Genomic DNA, 19,061 nt, shown 5'->3' with positions numbered 1-19,061 from the left:
CAATTGACACTCATTGGGACTCTTCTCAGGAGCTAACGCACTCCCCTTTCATGCTGATTGGCTCATAGAATGCTGGAAACGAAGGGACCCTTCTTCCAAAAAAGCAAGGGGTCTAAGATTCCCCCCACCCCGGGATCCCAGACGACTACACTTTTAATTAGATACAACCCATTGCACTTAGCTATGTCTAACTCTGCACTGGACTGGGCAGCAAGTGTGTAGAGCAGATGTTCAATTAAAATCATGTTAAAAAATTAAAGTAATTTAAAATAATTCAATAATTTAACAACTCTGCTTAGGAGGATAAGAAGCAAATCCAGCCAAAGTGAACAAACCCAACAGGTTTTGCCAGCTGTTTCTCCCTCCCTTCCTCCCTTACCTGACAGGTGACTTGAACAGCAAACAGCACCTCGCCCTCCTCCAAGCTGCTGGGATTCTCATTCTGCTCGGGTGCAAGCTGCAGCTGCAGGGAGAGAGAAAATTAAAGTACCCCTTGCAGCTTTGGGGAGACAGAAAATGAATGTGCTCCCCCACCTCCCAGCCTGCCTTAGGGACCCAGGTGTTCAACGCAACAGTTCCCTGATCTCAAAATCTTTTGAAAAGAGAAGCAAGCAAGCAAACGCACCTGGATGTGTCCAAAGTCAATCACCTCGTAGTGGAAATGAGCACACTCAGTTAGCTTGGGGAAGTGGCCTCGCGTGATGGAAAGTCTGCCGATAAAGAGAGAGGGATGAACATGAGGGAATGGGGCCCGTTGATAATAAGATGATCATTCTAAGGTTCAATTCAGGAAGGCCCAAGGCAAAATATGGGGATAGCATCCTCCTGCCTCAAATCCTATCACCACATTTCATGACAATGGCTGTGGCATCCTAGGCATAACCTCCTTTCCCCTGGGCAACCACCTGGGGATAGTTGCCCTCTCCCCTAGATGAACCATAGCCCTCTGATTCCCAGTTTTCATTTTCTTTAAAAGAGTAATGTACTACATTTACAGCACATTTCCCTCCCCAGCCCAGAGAATCTTGGGAACTGTAGTTTCCCTCTCACAGAGCTACAATTCCCAGCACCCTTTACAAATGACAGCTCCCAGGATTCTTTGTGAGGGTGCTTTAAATGCATGGTGTGTACAAAAGTGTCCTTTTTTTTAGCGTTTTTAGAAAATGAGGTGAGATTAAACATACAGGCACTATTCTTCTCATTTTTCATGTAAGGAACTAGCCTGTTCCCCCTTTCAGTGTTTTACTTTCCCTTCCCTTGCCTAAAAAAATTCCTGTGGATCCCCACACTTCTTCGTCTCCCAAATACCTTGTACTTGCCCTCATTCTAACCCTGGCTTGTTCCAAGCCCTCAGAAGGCTTTTTCCCCTCACCCCAGTTCCTTTGGCTTGCTTAGGCCACACGGTCCCACCCTACCGCTTTCACTAAGAGCCATTTTGCCTTCATCCTGCAATGGCAGTAGGGGGTCCTTCTTATTGCGCATTCATGATGGTTTGTGCTCATGATGCTATCAGGGCAGTCACACAAATTCTGCTTTCAACACTGTTTGCTCCTGCAAAAGGTTTGGGGTGGCCACACTGCTTCAATCCCAGTCAGTGCATATCCCATAACTCCCTGCTGAAAATCCTGCAACTTTTTATACCACAAATGCTCTGGTTTATTTTTGTCCCACTTTTGTCGCACTATAGCACCTCTGGTCAGCAATGATGTGGTAGCATTGGGAAAGCATTGCAGAACAAAGGAAAGCAGAGCGTTGTGTCAAGAACGTGTTGCTGAATACACCCCCAATAAAACACCAGTCAAGTCTCAACAGGCTCCTTGCCTGCTTGAGCCATGTTCAGTGTTGCCTCAAAAAAGGGTTCCTGTGTCTAACAGTGGAGGGGGCAGAAGCTAACTATGACTCACACAGCCCCATCCCCTCTCACATTAAATTGCAGAGGGGGCTCACTCACCCACCCACTCTAAACAAGACCACAGTCTCTCTGCCCTACGTTATGTTTGCCAGTTGATGTGAGGGAAAACAACCTCTGGCCTGCTCGTCTGCATTTAAGAAAAACTTGATCTGCAGAACGTCACCAGGCGAAGCTTTTCACAGCATGGAAATATGCAGTATCGCCTGCTAATTGCTGCAGCTCCAGGTATTATTTAGAGGCAAAGCTACAGAGCTACTGAGGCACAGCTAAGGAGGTGAGTTCAGAAAGTTGGCAACCTTATGCTGCATGTCAGCCCTGGGGGTTGAATCTACAACACTGCAGCACACTCTTGGGGGGCTGTTTTCCTCTCTCTCAATTTTACCTCTTGGTTGGCTTCCCCTTGATGTTACTGGTTGCATTCCCTAAAGAGCGGACTTGACCCTCTCCTGTTGTATCAATGTTGTCTGTGCTCCGGGCCTGCGCAGTCAAAATAAGCAAAGTACAGATAAATACTGACACTTTTCCCCACAATTACACTGATGCAAAGAATGTTCCCCAGAGGTCACTCAGAACTATTTTGCTACAATTCCATCCTGCAGCCCAATCAGGAATCAGTTCCCAGAGAGATCTCACAGTGTCTTCCACAGATAATCACAGAACCTCCCAAGTTGCAAAAGGATACAATGGCTGATCTCCCCATACAATTTTGGTCCCTGACATCTTATACCCAAAGTATTCTTAATAGATACCATCCAGCCTTTCTTTCTCTTTACATACCGCACTATCTAGCTCAGTTTCCCAGTATGCAGAGATACTTTTAATATTGTCAACCTATATTCTAGAATTCTTTGCAATCCCCCCCAATTATTTTTATCATTATTGTTATTTTGGTCAGTTTGCTTATTTATTCATTTATTTTCAGACATTTATTTACAGCTTAATCATTCACATTTCTTTCTAGGTGGTGTACATAAAAACAAGTCATACAAAACAAAATACTTATTCTCTTCCATCAGATAATTAATAAATATAGTGTTGGACATATAACAATGACCCCTGTAGAACTTCATAAGCCAGCTCAAACTATACCAATGGATACCATTTAGATTCCTGGAAAACCTATTATCACATAGCAGTTCGAGATACCAAAACATCCATTCATTCCCTACCCCCCACCCCCAAAAAACAAAGCTGGAGTGCACATTTCAAAACAATGTAGCTGTTCCTTTAAGAATTCACAAGTCTACATACAGGGGTGGTGACAAAATAAATCTCTCTGATTGTCCTGATATATAAATGAGTTGAGCTCTGAGGTTTGCAAATTAAACTCTGTTGTTGGCCTTGGTAGAGTTTACATGCCTGTGTCAGCCTGCCTTTTGACCAACCCTATGTTAATGTCTTATTAACTCAGAGGTAGGAACAGAGGAGAAATTTGACCCAGTTCACACTTAAAGCTGAACCTATCAAATTTGGACTTTACAAAATAATATGAGAATCAAAATGCAGCCATCCTTCGAAATTCACACTCAGCCAAATTTTGCAATGCTGTTCACCCACCAAACAAGGTTTACAAAAAGGCATGTATGAGGGAGAAACGTGCATTAAAGGGAATATATTGATGAAAACAACATACAAAAAGTATTATATCAGAAGAAATGGCGTGCAAAAAGGTGTACATTAGTCAAAACTGCATATTAGTAGAAACTGAAAATGCTGAAGAATTTTCATGAGGGTTTTAAACAAATCACGAATTGCTGCAGAAATGTGGAGAACTGAATTAAAAATTAGAAAAATGGGAAACTGAGAGAACCAAAATGGACAGGTATTTCCATCCCTACTCGGAAGTTGTGGGTGCACCTGTCCCCTCGGGGGTCCTTCCCAGCACCTACAGGGTCTCACCCCCACTCCCTGCTGAAAGTAGGCTGGAAATAAGCATTCTGTCGAAGCCAACATAAGAGGTTGTGTCATTTATTTGTGCTTATTTTTAGGGGCGGTGGAGGTGACTATGACAGCTTCTTTGGTTTGTAAACATGACCGTGGGGTGCACATATACAGACTGACATAAAAACAAACAAATGATTCAGTCATGAATCTCACCCATTCTCTACTTCCAATGAGCCATTTTCCTTTTTATTCAATTAAAATAAATGTGTCCCCTTCCTTTTAAAATAATAACAACAACAATAATAATAGTGGAATCAATTTTCACAATGTTGAAAAACTGCTTCGGGAAAGAGAGGGGAAGGTTTGGTGACTTCATGTATTCCTGGCCAATCAGTGTTGTCCACAGTATTCTTCCTGCTGTAAACAGGAAAAGCAATGGGGTGGGGGGGAAGAGAAAGGGATGCTTGTCCATTGCAGCAAACCAATAAAGAGTCTACTTGAAGACTAACACATTTTTCTGGCATAAGCTTTTGCAGGATGGAGCCTACTTTGTCAGATGCCTCTGTGGAGAAGAACACCACATAAAAACATAAGAAGAGTCTGCTGGATCAGGCCAAAGGCCCATCTAGTCCAGTATCTTGTCTTCACAATGGCCAACCAGATGCCTGTGGGAAGCACTTTGACTGCAAGTTGACTGCTAAAATAGTAATAATAAAAGTAATAGTAGTAGTAAAAATCAACTCATCTGAAATGTTGTGATGGAAGAGAGCTTTGCGCATACCATGGACTGTGAAAAAGACAAATAATTGGGTGTTAGACCAAATTAAACCAGAACTATCACTGGAAGCTAAAATTATGAAACTGAGGTTATCATACTTTGGACACATCATGAGAAGACATGATTCACTAGAAAAGACAATAATGCTGGGAAAAACAGAAGGGAGTAGAAAAAGAGGAAGGCCAAACAAGAGATGAATTGATTCCATAAAGGAAGCCACAGACCTGAACTTACAAGATCTGAACAGGGTGGTTCACGACAGATGCTCTTGGAGGTCGCTGATTCATAGGGTCACCATAAGTCAAAATCGACTTGAAGGCACATAACAACAACAACAAAGTAGTAAAAAATGAAATGGACTGCCTTCAAGTTGATCCCGACTTATGGTGACCCTATGAATAGGGTTTTCATGGTAAGCGGTATTCAGAGGTGGTTTACTATTGCCATCCCCTGAGGCTGAGAGGCAGTGACTGGTCCAAGGTCACCCAGTGAGCTTCATGACTATGTGGGAATTCAAACCCTGGTCTCCCAGGTCGTAGTCCAACACTCTAACCACTATGTACATATTTCTTTCCTACCCTTCTTCCAAGAAACTATGAGTAGCATACATGGTTGGGCCACCTCAATTTCTCCTCACAATACCCTTTCGAAGAAGGTTAGGCTGAAGAAAAGTGATTGACCCAAGATCACCCAGTGAACTTTGCCTCCTGAGCAGGGATTTAAACCCAGGTGTCTCCAATCTAAGTTCAATGCTCTAACCACTACACCACCCGCTTTGTTCTGTGCTCCACAAGAGCCCCAATTGCTATTCTGACTCTGCCACAAGCCTACCACTGCCTCAGGTCACAGGTGAGAGACCTATTAGCTTCTGCTGCTAAACCACAAACAGAACAGAAGCAAGAAGGGAAAGGGTGGGGATTGCCTTTTTGTTTTCATTGATGCCACGGGTTAGGCTGCAACTTGCTGTGATGGGAATTATAGCGTTGGAAAGGGTATCAAAGGTCAACCTCCTGCTGATTTAGGAAGTCTGTTGTTACAGCATCCATGATCGGTAGCCATCTGGCCTCTGCTTAAAGACCTCTAATGAAGGAGAATCCCTCAGCTTCCAAGCACTCTGTTACACCATCAAACAGCTCCTACCACCAGGAAGTCAATGCATAATTGAAAACCCCTTTCTTATCATATGAACCCATTGGTTTGGTTCCTGCCCTCTAGAGCAGCCTTTCCCAGCCAGTGTGCCTCCATATGTTGTTGGACCACAACTCCCATCTTCCTGACCATTGGCAATGCTGGCTGAGGCTGATGGGAGTTGTGGTCCAACAACATCTGGAGGCACACTGGTTGGGAAAGGCTGCTCTAGAGCAACAGAAAATGAAATTGCTCTATCCTCTGTATAACAGCCCTTCAAACATTTGAAAACCATATCCCACTTCAGTCATCTCCAGGGTAAACTCCACCCAACTCCTTCAACCTGTTCTCACAGGACTTGGTCTCCAGTCCTCTCACTATTTTTGTTGCCTTTGCTCTCCTTTGGGGATGTTTCACGTTGTCGATCTCGTGAAACGGCAATACTGCGAACTGGATACAATGCTCCAAGTATGGTCTTACCCCCAAAAAAGAGAAAGTGGTGTCGCTACTCCCCATGATCTGGACGCTATACTTCTGTTGATGCAGCCTAGAATGGCTAAGAGGAGCAAAGCCACGGATCTCCCTCTCTCCCCTGGTCATGTGCTATAAAACAAAATGTGGTGTGTTGCCATTCTGCCTGGGGTTTCCCTGCTCTATGACGCTGGCCTCTGCTTGTGGAGGAGGGGAAACTGAGCTTGATGATGTCACGATCACATGCTTTGTTTTATGATGACACATTTCCAGGGAAGAAAGGAAGGACTCCTGTTTTTGGAGACAGCCACATGCAAAAATTTGAGTTTTACACAGAGCAAAGCCTATTATGATTCAGCCCAGGTGCCTGATCAACAACGAAAAGGCAACACGATCAATGGAATAACACCTGTTTCTCCACAAGAGCAGACTGAGTCATGCACTCTTTACTCATTTCCAGGCACAATTCACAGGGCTCATTTTGACCAACAGAGTTAAAGGACTACCGTCCTCCATACAAGGCCTCCCTCTTGAGCCTTCCAGTTGCTGGAAACGACATAGGTCTTTTGCTCCTTGAGCTTGATTCAAGTTCCTTTGTCTGAACTCATTGTGATATTGACATTAGACTATTGCCTAACTTTGTCTCTGAATAAGGTTCGCACCTAGGCTGATTCTTTGTGCTTGATCTTGGCTTGTTTGGACTGTGCTGCATCTGCAACCCTGCCCTCATTGGTGAATACTTACATCTGCTGTAACTGGGATCCTAGCCCTTGAGGGCATCTCCTGCAGTGTGACAGTGAAGGATATCCCTGGTGGAGCCCACATTTTCAACCTGCTCCTTTTCATTATGCTTCCAGTGATGACCCTGACCATCGCCTGCTAGCATCTCATTCTTCTGGATCAGCCTACAACTGTGAGCCATTCAGGCAGCCCAAAAATATAGGCTGATGGTAGCGTGGACAAAGCTCAGTCCCACCCGTTGCAGCAGGATTGCACAAACAGCTGACTGGTGGCAAGGAAGCTAAGGCATGCAAAGTGATTTATGAACTGCCCTTGTGACTTATGGTGAGGAAATACCCAAGTGTGCACTACAGAGAATGCTTCTGGCTAATGCATGAATATTATTGTTCCCTGGGACGCATGATCAGCTGAGACGTTATTTTCCTTTCATTCTCTCAAACCACTGTTCCAGCGTCCCCTTCACTTCCCCATCTTCTTTCCCCTATAGACATCTGCTAGGAAATTCCCTTTCTGATTAACCCTCATCAGAACATAGAAAGCTACCTTATGCCAAGTCAAACCATTGGTCCATCTAGGTCAGTATTGTCTACACTGATTGGCAGCGGCTCCCCAGGGTTTCAGGCAGAGATGCTTTCCCAGACCTACTTGGAAATGCCAGGGATAGGATCTGGGACCTTCTGCATGTAAAAGAGATGCTCTACCACTGAGCCATGGGCCTTCCTCAATGAAACGTCCCCCCAGAAATATTCTACTAATTATGTGCACCAGTGTGGTGTTGTGGTGAAACTAGCATCACCTCCTACGGAATATCACAGTGTGGTGACCCGAAAACAGGCATTTTCCATCATTCCACCACAACTTTGGAATGCCCTTCCCTCTGCCATACATGAAGCATCATCCATCAGCTGCTTCAGATGTCTTGCAAAGACATACCTTTTTGCCCAGGCTTTGCCTGACCTGTAAGACTGGGCCCTGTTATTACTGAATTCCTATTTTTTAAATCTGTTTTTATAATACTGTTTTCAATGTTGTATCTCTGGGTTTTTTTTGGTATTGGTTTATTTTTGTTGACTGCTTAGAGATTTGAAAGCGGTTTTGAAGTGCTTTTAATTAAACCAAGTAAATAAATAAATAAGATCAGAGACCCAAAGTCAAATCCCCACTCAGGCATGAAGCACACTGGGTGGACCTTAGGCCAGTCAACATCTCTCAACCTCACCGACAATCTCCAGGAAAGGGGCGGGGAGAACCATGTATCCCACCTCGAGTTCCTTGGAAGAAAGGTGGGATAACACTGTAATAAATAATAATATCCCTGTTCAACTTGCAGAAATACTGTCAGATCCCTTCTGCTTAAACAGCATCATTTCTCTTTTGGGAGGAATGGGGAAATCCAAAGCAGAGCTTGGAAAAGTTACTTTTTTGAATCAACCCAATCCAACTCCCATCAGCCCAATCCAGTGGCCATGCTGGCTGGGGCTGATGGGAGTTGTAGTTCAAAAAAGTAACTTTTCCAAGCTCTGATCCAAAGTACAGAAACAAAAGAAGTCAGGATTCTACCACCATTTTTATAATTAAACAAATAGCTTCAAATTTAAATTAGTACAGCATACTACAGGTTAAGTTTATCAGAATTGATGTTCATGATTTTAATGCTGTTTTCTCCTGTTTTGTTTGCTGAATTGGTTTTGTAAAATGGGTGGGCACTGGGAACAAATGTTGCATGGGTTGCAAAATGCACTCGCTCTCTTTGCGTAGATGTACAATCTCTCCCCTCCCCCACCACACACACACAAAGTCAGGGGAAACAAGTTCTGACTTGCAGCCAAATTAGGTCTTGTAGAGCACTGACTGCCCGGTGCCCATGCTGCCATCTGCCACTTTCACAAGCAGTTGTAGTTGAAGGCGTTTTTCTTAACTGAGGTGCCAAGCATTCAAGTGAATGAACATTCATGTTGGATTTTGGGTCCACATGCAAGTAGGCTGACCAGTGGTGCACTGGAGTTAATGGCTGAGTTGGTGGTGGTGGTGTCTCTCTAGATGGTAATGTGTATTATTTCATTTACTCAAAAATGTAAGCCAACCCTGAAGTGTTTGGGGGCCTTTCTGCACATTATTCTGAGTCCCCCTGGGCTTCTGCTCCAAAGACCTGCCCGAATGACACCACTGAGACTGTGCCAAATTCTAAGAATTTTCAGCTATCTCAAACTCATTTCTACCCTGGGGAAGTGCTTTTCCATCCCTTCTGTGTTGATGGTGTAACGTTGGAACCTTTCCCCTAACTAGCAAAGGAGATTGCACTTTGTGTGGAGCAATCCCCTTGGCTTGATCAAAATGCTCACATGCAGCAAGATGGTCTGTTCACAGATTCCCATGGCAGAATGTTGTATGGATGGTTTGTGACAGCTGATCATAGCAGAGCGTCTAGCACATGGCTGGTATAACACACACCCACATGCACACAGTCCTCATTAGCTCTGCACAATATGGATGAGGATGTACCTTTCCAGCCATCTGACTTTGTTAAGTAAGAGGAAGGGCCATAGCTCAGTGGTAGAGCATCTGCCTAGAATGAAGGAGGTCTCAGGTTCAACCCCGACATCTCCAAGTAGGGCTGGGAAAAACTCCTGATCTCAAACCCTGGAGAGCTGCTGCCAATCAGGGTAGACAATACTGAGATAGATGGACCAACAGTCTGACTTGATGTAAGGCAGCTTCCTATGTTCTAAGTATTTCAAAGGTTTGGCCACTTTCAGGGCCAAACCTTCCCAATGCAGCTGGCATCAGCACAATAAAAACACAAATTATTTAAAACCACAATCCAAAACTAAAAAAAACTTGAAAACAGCTGCAGTTGAAACAACGAAGAGCGCCAGAGATTTAAAAGCAGCTTGATATTAAAAAGTGTTCCGAATGTGTTTAAAAGCAAATAAAATAGCAGCTAGGGATGGGCATATCTTTCAATTTTGGTTTCTCTTCATTTCTGTTTTTCCCCCCAACATTAAGTTCAGTTCTCCACATTTCCACATCAGTTTGCATTTTTTTAAAAAAGTCCTCATGAAAATGTATTATTGGGATATCCGCGTAAATTTCCCCTATATACACATTTTTGCAAAGCAGCTTTTCTGTGTGCACAACTGGCATGCAACCATCCACCCACTCCTGTTTTTATAGCCTTAATTTTTCATTGGTATTCAGCTATTTCCTGTCCACGCTGCTAGGTAGTCCTTGATGGAATGTTTCTGTGCTTTTTTTCCCCTGACCCTTCTGCTCAGTCACGGCTCACTTGCCCTCTACTACACTTTTAAATTCTGGGCATGCGTGCTTGTATATCTGTACCTGTGCACACTCTGGAGATGAATGGATATGTCCATTTTGGTTCTCTGAGTTCCTCATTTTTCTAATCTTAAATTCAGTTCTCCACATTTCTGCAGCAGTTTGCAATTAATTTATTTATTTTAAAAAAAGAGATGCTCATGAAAATTCTTGAGCAATATGGTGCAAATTTCTCCTCATAAACACATTTATGTGCCCAATATACGCCTTTTTACAAAGCAATTTCCCCCAACACAACACATTTTTGTATGTTATTTTCACTAATATATGCACTTTTATGCACACTTTACCCCAGCATTTTTGTACATGTTACTTGGCGGGAGAATGGCACTGCTACATTCGGACAAGGGCAAATTTCAAAGGACGGCTGTGTTTCAGTTCACATTTTGTTTCAGAAAGGGCGACTCTGGTAGGTTCACCTTTAAAAGGAAACGGAATCAAATTTCTCTCCAGTCCCTAGCGCAAGCACAGCTTTTAAAAAATATTCACAGGAAGTGCCCAAGAGCATAAATGCAAACATTACCATCCCCTATCATGCTTCACCATTGGCAAGATGGAGGGTTGTGCTTTCGAGGGAGGGCAATATTCATTCCCATTCTTTTTAAAAAAATATATTTTTAATACAGAGGTCTTGAACAAGACTGTTATTTACCTATACCAACATTCTAATACAAGAGGTCTTTAATACACAGAGGACTGTATTCCTGGACTACAGCTGACATCCTATTCCTGACCATTGACCATGTTGGGCTGATGGGAGTTGGAGTCTAATAGCATCTAGAAGCAGTGGCTGCTGGTGCCCATTGGTATTGGTACACAGCGGAAGGCAGGGAGGCCAGCATAAGGTGGAGCCAGAGTCAATAAAGGTGGAACCAGAGACAATGCAAGGCGGACCCAACTAATTCTGTCTTTGTCCCCATACTCCTCCCTGCTGAGTTCTCCAGAGGCAACACTTAGCCTAAAGAGGAGGAGGCTGTCAGTCAGTGCCATCCTTTGGACAGGGATGTAAGAAAGAAGGCAAGCTGATGGAGGCTGGCTGAGAGCAAACTAGCTTAGTGGGCAGTGCTCCACTTGCCCTAAAGCACCAGCCTCCACAGGTTCCCTGGTCCTGCTTTTTAAGCTTCTAATCTAAAACCTTAGAACAGCCTTAATAATAATAATAATAATATATTTAATTTATGTGTCGCCTATCTGGCCAATGGCCACTCTAGGCGACGTACAAGTAGGCAATTAAAACACAATACAAAAATGCAATAATACAATAAAAACAATACAGCAGCGAGAACAATAATAATATTGGGTACGAGGCATTTCAATCATAGCAATTAACCCTCCCCGGAAATCCCGAAGGCCTGTTGAAAGAGCCAGGTCTTTAAGGCTTTACGGAATACATTTAGGGAAGAGGCGTGCCGTAGATCTTGTGGGAGGGAGTTCCAAAAGGTGGGGGCCGCCACTGAGAATGCCCTGTCTCTAGTACCCGCCAATCTAGCTGTTTTTGTCGGCGGGATTGAGAGAAGGCCCTGTGTGGCTGATCGTGTCGAGCGGCATAATTGGTGGCATTGAAGGCGCTCCTTTAGATAAACTGGACCGAAACCGTATAGGGATTTAAAGGTTAATACCAACACCTTGAATTGGGCCCGGAAAACAATTGGAAGCCAGTGTAGATCGAACAACACAGGCGTGATGTGATCTCGGCAGCGGCTATTCGTAAGTAATCGAGCCGCCACGTTTTGTATAAGTTGTAATTTCTGGACCGTTTTCAGGGGTAACCCCACATAGAGCGCATTACAGTAATCTAATCGAGAGGTCCTAGCAATTCTTCTAAGGCAGCCTTTCCCAACTAGTGGGTCACCAGATGTTGGACCGCAATTCCCATCTTTCCTGACCATTGGCAATGCTGGCTGAGGCTGATGGGAGTTGTGGTCCAACAACATCTGGTGGCCCACTAGTTGGGAAAGGCTGCCTTAGAAGAATTGCTAGGACCTATCTATTTTGGTGAGATTTTAATATGGGTTAAAATCAGTATTAAATTACTTTATACGTCTCTTGATTTTAATGTAGGAAATCAATTTGAATGTGGAATTTAAAGCATTTTTATTGTGTTTTTGTAAGCTGCTTTAAGCTTATTTGACAGAAAAAAGTGGGGATTAAATTTTTAAACCAATAAATGCATACAAAGAAATAATGAAGGATTCCTTGTTTGCAATTTTTTTGTACATTGTAGTCCACAAGACTTTATCTGGAAAACCTCTGCACAATTAAAGTGTTCATTCCCCATGCATTGTAGCGAGGCTTGTGTTCCTGATCAGATTTCAGTGTTATCTAGAAAGCAGGAACAGGAAGTACAATGCCTGATATGGAAAAGGGCACTGTTCTGGAGAGGCTACCCCCACTTAAACTCCACACTTGCATAACACACAGTGACTTTCCTTGACCCTCGTCTGCCTTTCTCCCACTGCCCTAAATTAACAGCAACAGATCAAGAAAATCTACTGCTGTCCCTAGGAAATCAAGTAGAAGCTTCCTGCCTAGCTATTTTTGCCTTTATGGCGTGCATTTCAGGAGAAGTCCCCCTGACTTAGCTCTACCCTGAATACCAAAACTTGCTCATTCAGCAGTTTTCAAAACCTTTCTGTATCTCAAGCAGCTTTTTGCACCAGACAGTTACAAGTTGAGGGCTGATCTGGCGCAAGTTCAACAACTGGTGTCTCCAATTAAGAGGGATCACAGGCTGACTCTCAGCCAAGATGGAATATTTTATTCATTTATTTATTAAATCTATACCCCACCTTTCTCTCAGAGAAAGATCAGGTATTGACAACCTGTGGCCCACCAGATGTTGCTGGACTCCTAACTCCCGTCTAGAAGGCTGAGGATGACTGGCCTAGTTCATCAGATGTGGTGTCTTTTATATATGTTATGGGGAATGTTCAAAATTTGGTGAATGGCAAGGACTGAAAATAGATTCACCTTCTCCCCACTTTTTAGACATACACAAAGTGAACTGCTACTCCCAGCTGGGTGGCTGTCCACATTCACCGTTTGTATCTCTGAGTATTTAACCATTTACACAATTTGCTTAGGACAGTCAGCACTCTCAAATTTGGAGTTGACTGCCCCCAAATTTCAGGCAATCATTCTGCCTTATTTTGGGTTAGATCTATAGTCCACCCAGCCCAAGGATGGGGAATCTGGAGCCCTCCAACTGTGGTTGGACTAAAACTCCCATCATCCCTGACCCTTGTCTATGCTGGCTGGGGCTGATGAGAGTTGAAGTCGGACAGCATCTGGAGAGCACCTAGAGGTTTTATTTACAGTTAAGCAGTATACACATTTTGTTAATTAAATAAATAATAAATCCAGCAATCCAATTCTGATACAGGGCTTCAAGCGCTATCACTCATGTAGCCAAAATGGCAGCATAACCACCCACAAGAGCAGCAGGAAGAGGGGAACCCAGATGTTTGCCAAACAACAACAAATATTTAGGAGAAGATTCCAAGGGGAACCCACACACACACACAAAAACCAAACCAGCCCACTAGAGACTGAGCATGCCTGGGGCCCACAGAATGCTGGCTGAATGTTGAATAAAAACCTCCCCCAGGTGGAAGGAAGAATGGAATGGTGTGGCTGGGAAAGGAGGAGACAGAAAAAGACATAAATATGAACAGAGAGAACCATCTCATTCCCTTGACAGGGTATTTCCTGATGAGTTCTAAATGTCCCAGGAATGGAAGTGAGAGCTGCCCATACAAATCAATGAAGACATCTTAAATGTTATTGTAGATGAGATTGGATACCGATGTGTCCACCTCTACCACCACCCCCAAAAAAACCCAATAACAGACCAAGAAGGGCTGAGCATGCTCAGTGACATGAAATGCTGACTGACTGTTGGGGTGAGGGGAAAGGAAAACCGTGGGAGAAGGGGAATGGAAAAGACTGGCTGGAACACTGAACAGAAGTACTCCACACACTACATTTTATCAAAGGGTCTCACTTGTATATTGTACGCATAGCAAACTCAATTCTCCAAGCGTTAATTCTTATTGTACCCAAAATGACTTGATCCACATACAAGAGGGAGGTATCAGCCTTAGACCCCTTACTGTTTTGGGAGCAGGGTCCCAGAAGGATCCCTATGTCTCCAGCATGCATCCTATGAGCCAATCATCATGAAAGGGGAGTGTGTTGGCCGCTGAGAAGAATCTTCTATTATTATTTATTTATTTATCTATTGTATTTACAGTATATACCGCCCCATAGCCGAAGCTCTCTGGGCGGTTTACAGTAACTAAAAACATTAAAAACAAATATACAAATTTAAAATACATCTTCTAAAAACAATTTAAAACACAATTTAAAAAAATTAAAACAATTTAAAAACACATGCTAAAATGCCTGGGAAAAGAGGAAAGTCTTGACCTGGCGCCGAAAAGATCCCAATAACAGGCCAGTGATGGTGCCAGGCGCACCTCGTCAAAAAAATCATTCCATAATTTGGGGGCCACCACTGAGAAGGCCCTCTCCCTTGTTGCCACCTTCCGAGCTTCCCTCGGAGTAGGCACCTGGAGGAGGGCCTTAGATGTTGAGAGTAGTGTATGGGTGGGTTCGTATCGGGAGAGGCGTTCCATCAGGTATTGTGCTCCCAAGCAGTGTAAGGCTTTATAGGTTAAAACCAGCACCTTGAATCAAGTTCAGAAACATACAGGCAGCCAATGCAAGCAGGCCAGAATTGGTTTTATATATTCTGACCATCTGGTCCCTGTTACCAATCTGGCCGCTGCATTTTGCACAAGCTGCAGTTTCCGAACCGTCTTCAAAGGCAGCCCCACGTAGAGTGCATTGCAGTAATCTAACTTGGAGGTTACCAGAGCATGGACAATTGAAGCCAGATTATCCCTGTCCAGATAGGGGCGCAGCTGGGCCACCAACCGAAGTGGGTAGAAGGCACTCCATGCCGCCGAGGCTACCTGAGCCTCAACTGACAGAGATGGCTCTAGGAGAATCCCCAAGCTACGAACCTGCTCCTTCAGGGGGAGTGCAACCCTATCCAGGACAGGTTGGAAATCCACCATCTAACATGCTTCCTTGTCCTTTCCTGCTGATTGGAGCCAGTCAGACTGAAAGGAGGTGAGTCAGCCACTGGGAAGACTCTTTTCAGTAGCTAACACTCTCCTTTTTCATCTCCTAGGGATGTCTGTTGTTGTGGGGAAAGGCATTAACAAGGATTTCATTCTCAATCCCGCAGCAAAAAAAAGAGGGAGGAGTGTGGCTGTGACTATCATGAAGGGACCCTGCACTTCTGAATTTGCCACTACACTACTGCGGCATGCTTGGGGGAATCCCGAGGTTTGCAGAAGTTTTAAAAACTTTTTAAAACAACTAAGAGGATATACGGATGCACACACGTGCATGGGCGCAAATAAAACAAGCAAATCAAACGAGGACCAAGCATGCTCACTGGCCACAATTCATGCATGCCTGTGGGGGAAAGGAAGAGAAAACCACAACAAGGGGGGGATTAGAATGGAGTAGCCTGAAAGAAAGTATGGCTTGCTGGAAGTAAACAGGAGCACTCCATGCTACAACACTTTGTCACTAGTCCAATTTGTAGGCCCCATCCACACCATTCATTTAAAGCACATTTATGCCACTTTAAACAGTAATGGCTTTCCCCCAAGCATCCTGGGAACTGTCATTTATTAAGGGTGCTGAAAGTTGTTAGGACAGACCCTATTCCCCTCACAGAACTACAGTTCTCAGAGTAGTTTAACAGTATGTCCCTCATCCCAAGAAACTCTGGAAACTGAAGGCCTGTGAGGAGTTTTCTAACAACTCAGCACCCTAAACGAACTACACTTCCAAGCATTCTTTGAGGGAAACCATGACTGTTAAAGCACTTAAGCGCACTTTAGATGCATACTGCAGATACGGCCGTAGTACAGCACCTCGAGTTCTTTGCAGGAAAGTTGGGATATAAATCATATTAGTAAATAAAATTATGTTGTTACCCATGCTAGGAATTTGTAATGAAAGGCAGGCTAAATATAATTTTAAACATATTTTTATTTATTAAACTTCTATCCCACCCTTCCTACCAGGTGGCAAACAACCAAACAATACAATTAAAAATAAAACAAAAACATCTAAAAAACAGTTACAAATCCTCACAGCTAATAATTTCAAGGTTGCCAAGCTCAGTATCTTTCAGCCGTCAAATGCCTGGGTGAAAAGTAATGTTTTAAGATTCCTCCTGAATGTTAAAAACGAGGAAGACAGACACACCACATCACGGAAGGATCTACATAGGTGGGGGGCCACTACCAAGAAGACCCTATCTCAGGTCTGTGTCTCTCAGTCAGCACGTAGCAGCACCATTAACAGGGCGTCCCCTGCAAATCACAGGGCCCGAGACATCCGATCAACAAAAAATGCTGCATTCAACATGCACCTATACTAGCTGCCACATGGGACTCAAGCCAACCTTCTTGCCTTCCACCCCCAACCCAGACAGCTTTCCCTCGTTCTGCCTTTGTTTACCACATCTAGCCCACAAGGCACTCAGGTGCACTTATTTTGCACATACATTTGCATGTTTCCCTTTGCACATGTGTGTGTTTTGTTGTTGCTGTTCCTGGAGCAAATGTGAAAAAATAATTCATTTTCCTTTTGTTTTGCTATCACAGCTGACTTCCTATCTCTCAATAAATAAAACTATTACTACAGGGATGAGAAGGAGCAAATAAAGCCAAGGGAGTGACAGAAGAAAACTATGCTGACCAAACCTAGGGGAAATGGTAATGCCACATCAGAACCTGGTGCTGCATAAAAACGCTGGATAGTTTTCTGTTTAAAGCAGGGATGGACCCTGTGGCCCTCCAGCTGTTTTTGGACTACAACTCCCATCATTCCCTAAGCATTACCCATGCTGGCTGGGGCTGATGGGAGTTGGAGTCAACAACACCTGGAGGAACACAGGTTCCACATCCCTGCTCTAAAAGGAGAAGTGAGGGAAGGCAGACAATGACATTCAAGAAGATGGAGCAGCTAAGGGAACCTCTGGTCCTCCAGATGATGTCAAACTCCAACTAGGAACAACAGGGAGGCACCAACGTGCAGGCAAACCAGGCAGGGAGAGTCCTCAATGTGCTGAGAATAGATGGCACTGCAGAGTTGTCAGAACATTGAAGATAATTTATTGTGGCCCAAAGCATTTCAGGTTATCACAAAACCCTTTATCAAGGGCAGTCTTAAGGAGGCTTAAGACAAAATCCTTGTAACATTGGAGCCTCTGAAGCTAGCTACTTCTTTGGCTCTTACCTTTCAATTTTATGAGAATCTGAGTCTGGGAATAAGAGATCATTACTCATCCCACTTTCACCTCTGGCACAACAGGCTTGGCAGGGTTTTGTATCATTTCAAAAACCTGCAAGACCTGTTTGACCAGAGACCATAAGAAGATAGCATGTGAAGCCAAGCCTCTCTCAAGCCATTTCCAATTCTCTTTAAACAAGCAACAACAAAAAACTAACTCCAGCCTTTGATGGTCTGACACAAAAAGGCTTGGAGCTGTAAAAAAAAATAAAGTAAAACAGAAAGAAGACCTCAGTAAGCGGTATGGGATGGTTTTTGTTTTTCAGACTTTCTTTCAACATTCATTGGATCAAGTCTTCCCCCACCTGAGATGGTCCAAAGAGTCTTTAGATGTTGGTGCTTCTGGCCAGCCTGTCAACAGGAAATCCCTTCCTATTGGCCAGTACTCTCTATATAAGGCCAGGGCAGACAGGGACTGACTCCAGCACACCATCCAGGCTATAGTCACTGGCGTTCCTGCTGTCCTCATTCAACTCTGAATGGCCTGCTTCCTGACACTGGTGTCTCACGTTTGTTCCTAGGTTTTTGCTCCAAATCCAGCTGCCCTGGCCTAGTAACTGTACTCCAGTCGCTGATGTTGCCTGAAGCAGGGAACAGTCCCCTAATTATTTGGGGGAAGTTGAATGCGTGTGTGTGTGATCTAATTACAATGGATGATACACAACTCCTAATGGTTGGGGGGGGGATGTGTGTGCGCGTGGAGGGCAGCTGCCTTGGTCAATTCTTGTGGTTGCTCTCTAGGGCAGAGGAATGTGCACCTTGCACCAGGGCGCTGGTGGGTTAGCTGAGGGCATCAAAAGCGTTCCGCTGACCTAGATCTTCCTGAGTTTTCAGGAGTTTAGGGAGGGACGGATCACAAAAAGCCAAGGTGGTTGGGGAAGGAGAAGAAGATCTAAAAAGAAGAAAATAAGGGACCCAATTCCATAGGAAATTTCCCGTCCTTCGGAGAAATCTGTAATGGACACCATGCCCTGGAGTGGGGTGAGGAGGAAGCAGGGGTGACTATTACACCTCCCCCCCGCAACACGATGAGGAGAGTAAGAGAGGCGGTGTGTACAGGGGCGCCCGATTTGGGTTTCGATGGTAACAGGTGCATGCCGCGGGAAGAAAAAGAAGGCTCCCCCTAAGCCCACCCCACATCTCGTCTCCCCCCAGCCAAAGAGAGGGGGTACTCCCTCTCCTCGCGCCTTCACTCACCACCATGGCGCCGCGATCCCGATGTGCCCCGGCGGCGGCAGCCCGAGCCAGTCCCGGGCCGAGGGGAGACAATAGGGGAGGAAGCAGCGCGGCCGCCCGATGCTGCCGCCGCCGCTGCTGCCACCGTCACCGCCACCCGATCCGCTCCGGCCCGGCCCCTTAGATGCTGGTCCGCCCTCCTGCCCGTCTCAGGTTGGGAAGCGCCAGCAAGCCAGGCAATCGGGCGGGCGAGCG

The 19,061-nt window shown here is 44.6% G+C and overlaps 1 protein-coding gene across 3 annotated transcripts in view; it reads right to left on the bottom strand.

Annotated features, from left to right (window-relative positions):
- ARHGAP33 (Rho GTPase activating protein 33) overlaps window positions 1-19,061 on the bottom strand; it is a 65,688-nt gene extending 46,627 nt beyond the window's left edge. For 2 of the 3 annotated variants that reach the window (XM_061596864.1, XM_061596867.1), the window contains exons 1-4: window positions 6,918-6,978; window positions 2,295-2,389; window positions 626-710; window positions 380-463 (exon numbers count right to left, since the gene is read on the bottom strand). In XM_061596864.1, coding sequence (XP_061452848.1) covers window positions 380-463; window positions 626-710; window positions 2,295-2,389; window positions 6,918-6,953 — 300 coding nt within the window. In that variant the 5' untranslated portion in view covers window positions 6,954-6,978. Of the gene's footprint in view, window positions 1-379; window positions 464-625; window positions 711-2,294; window positions 2,390-6,917; window positions 6,979-18,827 lie in introns of those variants that run through there. The other variant, XM_061596865.1, reaches the window with a different exon arrangement.

Source organism: Rhineura floridana, chromosome 15, assembly GCF_030035675.1.
Source record: "Rhineura floridana isolate rRhiFlo1 chromosome 15, rRhiFlo1.hap2, whole genome shotgun sequence".
NCBI lineage: Eukaryota > Metazoa > Chordata > Lepidosauria > Squamata > Rhineuridae > Rhineura > Rhineura floridana.
Note: the sequence above shows the minus strand (reverse complement) of the source record. Positions and strands in the feature narration are given on the sequence as shown.